Below are 13,257 nucleotides of genomic sequence, written 5' to 3' on the forward strand. Positions count from 1 at the left end.
ACATGTTCTAGATTTCAACGCATTGTTATGTCTTACCTATGTCTGCTTCTCTCACCTAAGGCACCTAGTGTCTCATCTTTTGACAACTGTGCCTGAACAGTGAACCCCAAAGGTACAATAGGGAACACACATGGAAGCAATCTCTTCATTTCATGAGTAAAAGTTCAGTGGTGATTACCAGAGAGTTTGATGTGAGGAATCCAAGAAGTAGTCTGAGCCGGGAATCAAATACGAAACTTAGCAGAAAAAGGTAGTTTCATTTTAAACATTAAAGTATCTGGGCATCCAAGCAGAGACAGGCAATAGTCACTTGGTTGGGATGGAAAGGGGAAACTGGTGTGTTACAGGAGAAACCACCACAAGGATTTTGGAGTCAGACATACCAGGCATGAGTTCTCACAGTTATATGAGATATAAACAGATTACATCAAACTCTTCAGCCTCACTATTTTTTTGTATGAAAAGAGGCCAATAATAACTTCTTTGGATGTTTGTTAAAATAATGTGTGCAAAACCCTAAGACAGTGCCCAGAATATGGCAGATGATGAACACATTTTAACGTGTGTACAGCTTTGTTATTCATGATAGAAACAAATGTTGTTCCCATTAAAGTAGTAATTGAAGCCACTGAAAGTCAATAGGTGGTACATAGGAGGCTCCAGACACACCCCCTTCCACAGACACGCAAAACCTACAACTGCAGATGGGACCATCTTCTCAGAAAGAAATCCAGAAACATTTGAGCAAATCCTACATATGGGGTGAATGAGAAAAAAGCCTACATCACAAAAGTCGGAGAAGCAGAGATACAACCTCTTCACCATCTCCAACCCCAGTAGGACGACATATAATCAGGATGGAACTCACAACTCCCAGTTTCTCCCTGAGGAGTGAAGGGTTTGAACCCAATATCTAGTGCCCCAACTTTTAAAATTCCCACCTGAAAGACCGGTCCCAAAAACACTTCACTCGGAAAGCCAACTGGGGCTGATGTCCACAAGACCCACAAAACCATAGTCAACAGTTCATGGCTCATGAGGACTCGTGTCTATGCCCCAGGACTCAGCACAGAGGCAGGAAACTGGAGCAGCTAGTTTTCCCCTGCAAGAGGCCTATTTGGACATCTTAAAAACTATAGCATGGGAGTCATGCTTCTAATCTGGAATACATCTAGGGGCCAACTGAAACCCTCCCCAGAGACCAGGGAGGCCAGCAGGTACCATCTTCATGCTCTCCCTCTGCCTCACTTCAGATCACCAGTGTCTCCCTGAAAGAAGCTGTGCACACAGCTGGCACCTCGGCTTTTGTAGGGGATGAACTCCTCGGCTGCCTGGTCTGGTGGCCAGTGGGGCTTGCATTTTTGGTCCTACAGGACTGTAGCAAACAAGGAAACAGTTCTTGACTGGCTGTTCCCCAAGGGCTCAGCACAGACACAACCAGAGTCAGAGGCACCCAATTCTCAGGCTACTTCTGAAGGAGGCCAGGTTTAACAAACAAGTTTTAACACAACTACAATTCTCCAGAGACTGTGCTGTCCCTTGGCTCTGCTCTGGGTTGAAGATATCCCACTGGAAGGAGCCTGTGCACACAAGCTGCTGCCCAGAGTACACATTCCTGGAAAGCCTGGCTCTGGTGGACAGTGGGGTTTGTGTTCATGGGTTAAGCAGAACTGTGACAAACAAAGAAAAAGGCCTTGGTTGGCTGTTACCCCAGGCCTCAGAGCAAGGAGAGTGGACAGAGGCCCCCACCCATCTCCCAGTCCTTCCCCAAAAGGGATCTATTTGCATACTTTGCCTGAGGGTCCAGCTTCCAATTAACCTGCATCTAGGTGCTGAGATCCTCCCTCTGGGACACTGACAGGACTTGGCACACCCTCAAGAACAAGAAGCCACTCAGAATGGAGTAGTCCTCTCAGAAAGTCACAAAGGTGGAGAAAAATAAGAGCTAAGGCCGGCTTAACAATGAAGTTCATCTACAGCATGAGACAGCTTCTTTGAGACTGACAGAGGAGGATGCTCTAGCTGAGGCACAGAAAACCAGCACAGGGAGAAAACGAAAATGGAGGAGAAAAGAAGATGTTCCAAACAAAAGAACAAGATAAAACCTCACAAACAGATTTGAATAAAACAGAGATAAGTGATTTATCTGTCAAATAGTTCAAATAATGGTCATAAACATAATGGAGTTCCCTCAAAAAATTAAAAATAGACCTAGCATGTATCCAGCAATTCCAATTCTTGGTATTTCTCCAAAGGAAAGAAAATCACTATCTTGAAAAGCTACCTGCACCCCCATATTTATTGCAGCATTATTTACAATAGTCAAGATATGGATACAACTGAAGTGTCCATCAACAGACGACTAGATGAAGAAAATGTGGTATGTGTATCGGTCATCGAAAGGAAGAAAATTCTGTAATTTGTGACATTATGGATGGACCTTGAGGGCATCATGTTTTGTTAAATGAGTCAGAAAGAGAAAGACAAATATTGTGTAATCTTCTTTATATAAGGATCTTGAAAAATTGAACTCATAGATACAGAGAAAAGATTGTTAGTTGCCAGAGGAGGAGATGTGCTGGGCAGTTGAAGGTTGTCAAAAGCTACAAACTTCCAGTTATGAGATAAATATGTTCTGTGGGTGTAATATACAGCCTGGTGACTGAAGTCAACAATACTGTATCATATATTTAAAAGTAACTAAAAGAGTCATCTTAAAAGTTTTCATTACAAGAAAAAATACAACTATGTGAGGTGATAGATGTTTATAAAACTTACTGTGATCATTTCATAATGTATACATATATCAAATCACCAAGTTGTACACCTAAAACTAATACTATGATATATGTCAATTATATCTCAAAAAAAAAAAATGAGGATGGGGGGTAAGAAAGTCAATAACATTCCTCAGGAAAAGCTGTAAGTAAAAACAAGGAAAATTAAGAACTCAGTTTTAATGGGAGAGCAGAAGTCATGATGGCAGGACAGATGAGAAGGAATGGTCAGAAATTTTAAGCAAAAACTAGGTGAGAGTGATGTCAAAGAAGTCAGAATAAGACAAGGTTTAAGAAAGGACAGATAAAAAAAATGTACAGAGAGGTCTCACCACTGGATTTAGCATTTTAGAAGTAAAAAAGTTACCAAAATAGACCTGAAGTCAAAATTTATTGCAATAGATCATTGAAGAAGTGGAGAAAGAAATGTAAAGGATTCTTTCAGTTTATCTACTAAAAGAGAAAATGTAACACTTAAAAGAAGATATGGTACTACATACTTTTCAGATAAGAGTAAAACTAAACTTGGTTGAACTGTGATAGGGAATCATATTTTTGTTTGGTTCCACTTCAAGTTTTTATGAGTGGCTGAACTGACCACATTGTAGATTTGTAGGGTCCAGGCTGCATGAGGGTTACTCTACTTTGTCTCTCTACCTTCTATCGTCCACTCCATTCTACAGTGCTGCCCTATTTTTCCTAAAATATGCACTATTTCCCTACTCAAGAATTTCAGTGGCTACCCATTGCCTACAAAAATAAATCCAAATTCTAAGGCCTACCATTCAGGATTTCTAATCTGCCCAGAACTGATATTTATATCTATTTCTCACCACTCCCTTCATACATCCTATACTCAAATCACGTTTGATTACCTTTTATTCCCCCAAGAACTTCTTATACTGCACTCTATACATATTGCTTCTCATTCTTCAAGGTCCTAGAAGAAGGCCACCTCCACCATGGCATCTTTTATAAAAACCCAATTTACAGTCTGTCTTCTCAGATTCCCTGATAGTATTACCTATGAGATATATTATAATCTACTTAAAAAATAGTAATTTCAGCCTTTCTTTTTCTCCTTATAAAAGAGATAACACTTTATTCATTTTTTACAGTTTCAAAGTTTCTGAGTGGCATATACATGCTATATAACTAATAATGGTTGTGAACTGCTTAGAAAATTTGAAGACTTAAGTCCTATAATAATATAGATTCTTGAAATTAAGAGGATACTATTTTATACTTGATCAACAATTAAGAGGGTAATCTCAGATTGGTTACATGCATTCAAATGATACTTATTTCCATAAAATATTTTACATGCTACAAGTTAATGATACAATAAAATTAAGAAAAAAAATTTTAATGAAAGGATTAAAAAAAAAAAAACTTAGGAATTGCTGCTCAAGCCATGACTCAATAATTAATTTTGTAAAAAAGCAGTTTGAAATATTTTGCTAGAGTTTGGTACAATATTTGCAAATCAATAAATGTGATACACCACATAAACAAAATGAGGGATAAAAACCTTATGATCATATAAAAAAAATGCTGAAAAAGCATTTGAAAAAATCCAGCACCAATTTCTGATAAAAACACTCAGCAGAGTGAGAATAGAGGGATCATATCTTGACATAATAAAAGCCATATATGAAAAATTTACAGCCAACATCATACTCCATGGGCAAAAACTAAAAGCTTTTCCCTTAAGAACAGGAACAAGACAGGAATACCCACTTTTGCCTCTCTTATTTAACATAGTACTGGAAGTCTTAGCCACAGCAATTAGACATGAAGAAGAAATAAAGGGGATCCAAATTGAAAAGGAGAAAGTGAAACTGTCATTATTTGCAGATAACATGATATTGTACATAGAAAACCCTAAACACTCCATCAAAAATCTACTAGACTTAATAAATGAATTTAGCAAAGTAGCAGGATACAAAATTAATGTCAAGATATCAATGGCATTCTTTTTTTTTTTTTTATTGATTAATTTTTGTTACAAATGATTCTCCTTTTTTCCCCCACTGATTCCCCCCTCCCTCTTCCCTCCCTGCCCCTTCCCCCGATTGTTGTCCATGTACACCAATGATGAAATCACAGAAAGAGAAACTAAAAAAAAATCCCATTTACCATCGCAAAAAAATTAAGATACCTAGGAATAAACTTAACCAAAGAAGTAAAAGACCTCTTCACAGAAAACCATAGGTCATTGAAAAAAAGAAATAGATGAAGATATAAAAAAGTGGAAGCATATACCTTGTTCATGGATTAGAAGAATTAACATCATTAAAATGTCCATACTACCCAAAGCCATCTATAGATTCAATGTAATCCCCATCAAAATACCAACAACATATTTCACAGAACTGGAACAAACACTCCAAAAGTTTATGTGGAACCAAAAAAGACCCTGAATAGCCACAGCAATCTTGAAAAAGTAGAAGAGATCACATTACCAGATTTCAGTTTATACTACAAAGCCACTATAATCAAAACCTGGTACTGGCACAAGAACAGGCAGATAGATCAGTGGAACAGAATAGAGAACCCAGAAATTGACCCAAGACAATATGCTCAATTAATATTTGACAAAAGTGGCAAGAGCATACAGTGGAGTCAAGACAGTCTCTTCAACAAATGGTGATGGGAAAATTGGACAGCTACTTGCAAAAACATGAAGCTAGATGACCAACTTGCACTATACACGAGAATAAACTCAAAGTGGATAAAAGACGTCAATGTAACTCATAAATCTATACAAATTCTAGAAGAAAATGCAGGCAACAAAATTTTAGACATCATACGCAGCAGAATTTTCACTGATGCAACACCTAAGGCAAGGGAAACAAAAGAGAAAATGAACACATGGGACTACATCAAACTAAAAAGTTTCTGCACAGCAAAAGAAACAACCATCAAAACAGAAAGGGATCCCACTATATGGGAGACCATAATCGCCAATGGTGCATCAGATAAGGGGTTAATTTCCAAAATATATAGAGTGCTCATATAACTCAACAAAAGGAAGACAAAGAATCCAATTAAAAAATGGACAGAGGACCTAAATAGACACCTCCAAAAAGGACATACAAATGGCCAAGAGACATAAGAAGAAATGCTCAACATCACTAATCATCAGAGAGATGCAAATTAAAACAACTATGAGGTATCACTTCACACTTGTCAGAATGGCCGCCACCAGCAAATCATCAAACAACAAGTGTTGACGAGGGTGTGGAGAAAAGGGGCCTTGAGTACACTGCTGGTGGGAATGCAGACTGGTGCAGCCACTATGGAATACTCTATGGTGTTACCTCAAAAAGTTAAAAATTGAATTGCCATTTGATCCAGTGATCCCACTTCTAGGAATATACCCTAAGAAACCTGAAACACCAATCAGAAAGAATATATGTACCCCTATTTTCACAGCAGCACTATTTAGAATAGCTAAGATCTGGAAACAACTCAAGTGTCCATCAGTAGATGAGTGGATAAAAAAGCTGTGGTACATGTGCACAATAGAATACTATGCAGCTCTAAGAAAGAAAGATCTCTTATCCTTTGAGATGGCATGGAAGGACCTGGAGAGTATTATGCTAAGTGAAATAAGCCAAACAGAGAAAGACAAATATCACATGATCTCACTTATTTGTGGAATATAATGAACTAAACAAACTGATGAACAAAATCGACCCAGAGACATAGAAGTGAGGTACAGACTGACAACCTCAGAGGAGGGGGGCTGGGGGAAAAGAGATAAACCACAGAACTTATATGCATGTATGCATGACCAATGGACATAGACAACAAGCTGGGGATGGGGCGGGAAGGGATGGGGAGGAGGGTGTCAATGGGGAAAAAAAGAGAAACATCTATACAAAATAAATAAATAAATAAATAAATAAATAAATAAATAAATAAATAAATAAATAAAACAGAAAAAAAAATAGGGTCATAAGATTACACAGGGGTAGGCAAAAGTAGGTTTGTAGTTGTGAGTACACAAAACACAGAGTATATTCTTGTATTACTATTTATTAATTATTATATCATTTATTTGTCTTATTATTATTTCATTATCTTATTTATGATTTATCCTTTAGGTAATAATGCCTGGTCATTTAACCTACTTTTGCCAACTACTGTATGTTTTTTACTCAAATTTTATAATAAACACTTACCTTTTGAGGAAATAAATTTATGTCAGAACTGATGTCAGCTTCTTAGGAAATCAATAAATGTAATACAGCTCTCAATATATATTTTTTGAAAAATAATGATAGACGTACCTTCAACTAATTTATTGAGTGCCTACTTTTTGCCAAGCCTGGTGCTAAGCACATTCACAAATAATGTCTTATTTGATATTCAGAACAACCCTACAAGATAACTATATTAATATTCCCACTCTGCAGATTAAGACATTTGCCCAGTGAGACTGCTGACTTGCCAAGTATCACATGGCTAGGATCTGATAGAGGAAAGAATCTCTAAGCCTAGAGACACTGGAAGATTTGGGTCACCAAAATAAGATTTATTATGATTCAATGTATTTACTCTGGCTAAAGGTGTACCCATTAAGTGATGAAAGATTAGCAACACAAGTTGAAGCAGAAAAGTGGGATGTTTAAGAAGCTGAATCTTGCCCTGGCCAGTTTGGCTCAGCGGTTAGAGCGTCGGCCTGCGGTCCGGAGAGACTCGGGTTCGGTTCCCGCTAAGGGCACGTACTTCGGTTGCAGTTTGTCCCCGGCCCTGGTTGGTCGTGCGGGTGGCAGCCACTCGATGTGTCCCTTCACGTCGATGTTTCTCTCTCTCTCTCCCTTCCTCTCTCTCCCTCCCACTCTATCTGTACAAAAATGGAGGAATATCCTTGGGTGAAGATAAAAAAAAAAGAAGAAGAAGAAGCTGAATCTTTAGCTATCCAGAAAACTCAGTTAGCCAATACATCTTCCTTAAGAATTCTAGTTAATCAACATTTTAATAAACATATGGCAGTTTAGTTTAAGGCAACAAGTATTACTTATTAGAGGGCCTAGGGTAATTATTTTAATAGGTAAGAATGGCTTGTCATGGCCATCAACCTTGTTTATATATAATTTATGCTTCTAAAGTATTTGGGGTCAGTTTAAAGAGGTTTTTGAAGAATCTTAGGCAATCTCTGCACCTCTAATTTTTATAATTAATGTTGTTTTCATAGTCACTCCAAAAAAGTTTTGCTAAACAAAACAGACCTTCACCTCTATCATATCTAAATAATCATAAATTTCAATTAATGAGTTATTTCTTGTTGTAAATGTTAAGCATTCTACATAATGCTTTTGCATATTGGCATGCATTTCACTCAAGTACATTTCAAACAGATATGCGTGTCTTGCAGATAATTCAAAGCAACCTGATAATCGCTGAATAAGATTTGCAGTATTTCACATTTAATAGAGATTTAATTACTACCTCTATATTGTGTTGAATGTGGATTTTATTAAACCTGAAAGCATGTTGCTCTTTCTCCTTTTGGACAATACCACAGGGGAAAATTTCTGTGTGTAAAGGTCTTTCACAAAAACGTGTGTTCTTCAGATGTGTTATTAGACATGAATTGATTAAAATCCTGATAACTTATTGCGGCACTAGCTACACAGATTCATTGAAACAACTCTGAAACTTTTGTGTTTGACTGCAGTCTCCTGAGATGTACAGCTTTTCTCTTTTGAGATACATCTTATTGAGAGAAGTGTTTGTTGAGAGGCATTCTCCAAAGGTCTTGTGTTTCTGCACGTTTTCTGAGCAGAGGCACCAATATTCTTTCTTCATGACTAGCTGCTCAAGGATGTTTGCATAATAAAGAGATAGTATGTCCCTCTAGAGAAATAAACAGGTTTGTTTACTGTCCCCAATGATAACGTTAATAACACCCTCCTGGGCAAAGTCAGACAGACTTACCGCCCCTCGTAATAGATCTGGGTTCTTCAAGCTTGAGGTTGCTCTCTAGTAGTGCAACCTACTGCATTTATAGTACACATCCCTGGCCATCCTCACATCATCATGCGAAATGGGGTTTAGAAAAATGGCACCAAGTCCGGCCAGTGTGGCTCAGTGGATTGAATGTCATCCCATGGACTGAGAGGTCCTGGTTCAATTCCCAGTCAAGGCGCATGCCTGGGTTTCGGGCTCAATCCCCGGTGGTGGGGCGTGCAGGAGGCAGCTGATCGATGTTTCTCTCTCACTTCAATGTTTCTATCTCTCTCTTCCTCTCTCTAAAAAAACAATCAATAAAAACATATTTTAAAAGAAAGAAAGAAATATGGCACCAAAATGCTGACACTCTGGCAATTGCTGTTTTTGTAAGTAACAAACTCTTTTTCTCTGAACAGGAAGCCTGCTTCTTTCTGCCAGCTTCCAAGAAACTATTTCAGTAACTGGTTAGCTTGCAAGTAAGGTAACACAAGCTTCCCAGTTTATATTAGTGGTAACAATTTCAGTGTAGATTGTGTTATATGGCTACTCACTTCCAAAAATCAAAATCGAAATCAGGATTTCTAACTTCCTAACTCTCTGGATTGGCCAGGCTAGTAATCTTGCCTGATTCACTAAGAAATTTTTCATTTGCATAATTTGCAAAACTCAGTTAAACACTTTCCTTCTTATTGGATTCATGATCTTTTCCTCCATCTATTGACAGAGCTGAGTCAGGTTCCCTTTCTACCAGATCTTTAAACAAAGAGAACTTTGATTTTCAACTTTGAGGTGAGTAAAATATAATTTTTCTCAAGATTACCCATTTTTCTATAAATCACTAAAATCAAATTCATTTATCGTTTCATCGTGTATATAATTTTAATCTAGTCACATGACCCATCCTAATCTAATGTGAACATTCCTATATATTTGACATGTTCTAAACTGATAACCTAGTATTATTTCAAATTTTATTGACACCTCATTTTACCTCCTACCTAAATTTTATCTTGATTATAAATATATTTAGAAAAATTAATTGCTTTAATTCTTAAGAGACTAATTTTTCATTTGTATTTTCTGTAAAAAAAAATCTAAGCAGCTATTGATATTTTGCTATATTGAGTTACAGAGTAGGGTAGGAGGGGGTGGATAGCATCTCACCTTAAAAATGTGCTTCACATGAATATAATTACATCGAATATTTAATTTTTCAAGTAATGTGTGAGTTTTCTCTAGGGTAATTTTTCCACTTCTAAATTCTTGTCGAACCATCGACAAAAACCACGTGAAACACAAAAAAAGGAAGTTAAGGAAATTCTCACAGAAAGTCATTAAGTACTTAGAATGCCTAAAGAAATATTTGATCTCTCTTCAGTTTATTTTTATTTTTAAAGAAGTCTATTTTGTGCTTAAATCACAAGGTAATTCTATGATAAATGATATTTAAAACAAATCTAAGTCAGTACTAGTCTGTAGTACAGGTATGAAAGAGCATACGTAATATAAATTATAAGAAAATAAAAATGATCATTTATGAAATCAAGTTATTACTTGGGAAATATAATCTATTGCCTAAAGCAATGGACTTGGGAAGCAGCTGAACTTCCAAATATCCCTGTCACCTGACTTATTTCAGCTTCAGTTTCCTCATCTGAAAAGTGGTCAAAGAAATACTTAGGGAGTGTTCAATAAAAAGTAAGCATATCTGATATTAGCCAAATGTCCAGCTACACACATGCCCCAAAAAAGCAACATTTGAAGTACCATCAAAAAGGGTTTAAAATGCCATAATGAGTGTATATTTGGTATGAAAGAGGAAAATAAAATAATCGAGCTTACTTATTACATATAGATACACTACAAATATTAGGGCACTTCAACTTGAAAAACGGAGGTTGAAAAAAAAACATGACAGTCTCTAAAATCATGAAAGGCATTGGTAAAAAGAGTTCAATAATCCACTCAATTTCAGATTGTTAGAAGTAATGAGAAGCCCTTAAATTGAATGGCTGGCATTTAATATGGCAAAGCTCCTGTTCTTAAAAAGATACAGGAAGCTAGGGAACTCAGAAAAGCTCAGGACAAATATGGAAGGACAAAGTCTAGACATAAATTAGAGGGATTTAAGTTCAGGAGAAGAGAATAAAGGGGATAGACAAGAGGATGAAGAGGAAAGACAAATAGAAGGGACATCTGAATGGATATTTTTGCTCCATCTTTTCATGACCTGTCATTCCTTTCTCCTTGCTTAGAAGTATCTCCACTTTAGGTGTTGTGATGGATTCCATTTATAATTAACTCTGCTCCTTTTCAGGAAAGGAATTTCTTGATACTCGATGGCTGTTGTCACTGCCCCTTTTCGGGAAAAAAAAAGCAGAGAATGCAGAGTGATTCCTCGTCTTTGCTCTTTGGAGTTAAGTCACCCCTCATTCCCACAGAAACAAGACGTAAGATGTGCTCCTGGCACTTCACTGTCCTTGAAACTGTCTTGCCTATTCCTTTTTGTTCTAACTATCTCCAAACCCACAGTGTTTATAAACGCTGCATCTCCTGCTGTCTGGCATTTTTCTCTGAACTGCCACCACATCCTTTTAGTTTTGCTTTCTTGTTTAACGCCCTCAAACCTTTCAGCATACCGTGCTTCCAGTAGATTCAAGACAGCTATTCTGATAGCCTGAGTATAAGTCAACGCCATTGTGGTCCCAAAGGTGCAAAATGCTGTAAAACATTCTCTAGCAACTCTGGGCTGCTTCTCTAGATCCCTGACAATATATAATGTACACGAAGACACACCACATTTGAAGAAGGCTGTTCGGGAGGCTAAATTCTTAATATCTTCAAAATACGGATAACTGGTTGGCTGGGCACCACTCTGCCAGATGACTGTTATTTTTTATTTATTAATTTTTTTTTTTTTGGTCTGAGCCCCATTGTGATATCATCAAAAGTTCCACACTTCATAGAAAGGTTCTTTATGACTCTATCAGGAGACTCAGAGCTTACCAGCCTACCTGTTTTCATGGTTAGACACAGTAATCTTAAGCTTGAATGTTGAACACCTTGATGGGAAAGGTGACTCATGGAATGTTTTCTCATCCTTTGAACACTCTTTATTTCAGAAGCTTTGCTTCTGCTGCAACCAAACATGGCACGCACTATTCTGAGTAGAAAAGAGAAAGAAAGAGCAATCCGCAGACTATTAATACAGGCTCCTCCAGGGGAATTTGTAAATGCCTTTGATGATCTCTGTCTGCTTATCCGTGATGAAAAACTTATGCACTATCAAGGTGAGTGTGCGGGCCATCAACACTGCCAAAAATACTATGTACCACTCTGCATCGATGGAAATCCAGTCCTCTTGTCTCACCACAATGTATTGGGTGACTTCCGATTTTTTGACTGTCACAGCAAACTTTCTTTCAAGTTCGACCTGCTTCAAAACCAGTTAAAAGACATCAAAAGTCATGGTATCATTCGTAATGAAACAGAATACCTGAGAAATGTTGTTCTGTGTGCCTTGAAACTCTATGTGAATGATCACTATCCATCAGGAAACTGCAACGTGCTGAGAAAAACTGTGAAGAAAAAGGAGTTCTTGATAGCTTGTATTGAAGATCACAGCTATGAAACAGCAAATTTCTGGAATGGCCTTTGGAAATCTAAATGGATTTTCCAAGTACATCCATTTCTAACCCAAGTAACAGGAAGAATTTTTGTGCAAGCTCACTTCTTCAAGAATGTCAACCTTCATATTGAAATCTCCAAGGATCTGAAAGAAAGCTTGGAAATAGTTAACCAAGCTCAACTGGCTCTAAGTTTTGCAAGGCTTGTGGAAGAGCAAGAGAATACATTTCAAGCTGCAGTCTTAGAAGAATTACAGGAGTTATCGAATGAAGCCCTGAGAAAAATTCTACGAAGAGATCTCCCAGTGACCCGCACTCTTATTGACTGGCAGAGGATACTCTCTGACCTGAATCTGGTGATGTATCCTAAACTAGGATATGTCATTTATTCAAGAAGTGTGTTATGCAACTGGATCATATAAATGATTGCTCCTGGTAATTGTCTTGACCTGATTTAGTCATGTTTCTCGGGGATGATTATTTTGCTACAGTCACTATCTGTAAATTGACAAATGCAGGTTTAAATTAGGAAAAAGTGTAACAAGTATGTCTACTCAGGAACTATTTACCAAGAAGTCAAGAAAAGGGTTATATAAATATATTTCATGGTAGTGATCATCATAAAGTCAGAGATATTTATTGGAACCTTAAATAGCTTTATGGAATGTGGCACCCCAGAAGTATTATAAAGCTAGTCAGGGTAAGGTTGTGTGTGTGTGTGTGTGTGTGTGTGTGTGTGTGTGTGCAGGAATGACTTTTACTGGAGAAGGTATGTGAATGATACTTCACATTATACAATGTAGTCCTACACCAACCCCCAGGGTGGATTTTAATAAGTTCCTTTAGTGTTAGATGTTCCATGAAACTAAGAGATATCAAAAATCTAGCTC

General features: G+C 37.3%; 2 protein-coding genes across 2 annotated transcripts in view; one reads left to right on the forward strand and one right to left on the reverse strand.

Annotated features, from left to right (window-relative positions):
* PLCZ1 (phospholipase C zeta 1) overlaps window positions 1-10,076 on the reverse strand; it is a 51,734-nt gene extending 41,658 nt beyond the window's left edge. Inside the window, exon 1 of the mRNA XM_036250850.1 lies at window positions 9,906-10,076. Coding sequence (XP_036106743.1) covers window positions 9,906-10,076 — 171 coding nt within the window. The remainder of the gene's footprint in view (window positions 1-9,905) is intronic.
* A 1,656-nt stretch (window positions 10,077-11,732) lies between these two features.
* Window positions 11,733-12,806, forward strand: CAPZA3 (capping actin protein of muscle Z-line subunit alpha 3). The gene has a single exon (XM_036252903.1). It carries the CDS (start codon window positions 11,890-11,892, stop codon window positions 12,787-12,789), a length of 900 nt encoding a protein of 299 aa, XP_036108796.1. The 5' UTR covers window positions 11,733-11,889; the 3' UTR covers window positions 12,790-12,806.
* Window positions 12,807-13,257: the final 451 nt, after the last annotated feature.

Source organism: Molossus molossus, unplaced genomic scaffold (assembly GCF_014108415.1).
Source record: "Molossus molossus isolate mMolMol1 unplaced genomic scaffold, mMolMol1.p scaffold_m16_p_10, whole genome shotgun sequence".
NCBI lineage: Eukaryota > Metazoa > Chordata > Mammalia > Chiroptera > Molossidae > Molossus > Molossus molossus.

Coding starts and splice junctions, on each gene's coding strand:
- CAPZA3 (XM_036252903.1), top strand. CDS start 11,890: ATGGCACGCACTATTCTGAGTAGAAAAGAGAAAGAAAGAGCAATCCGC.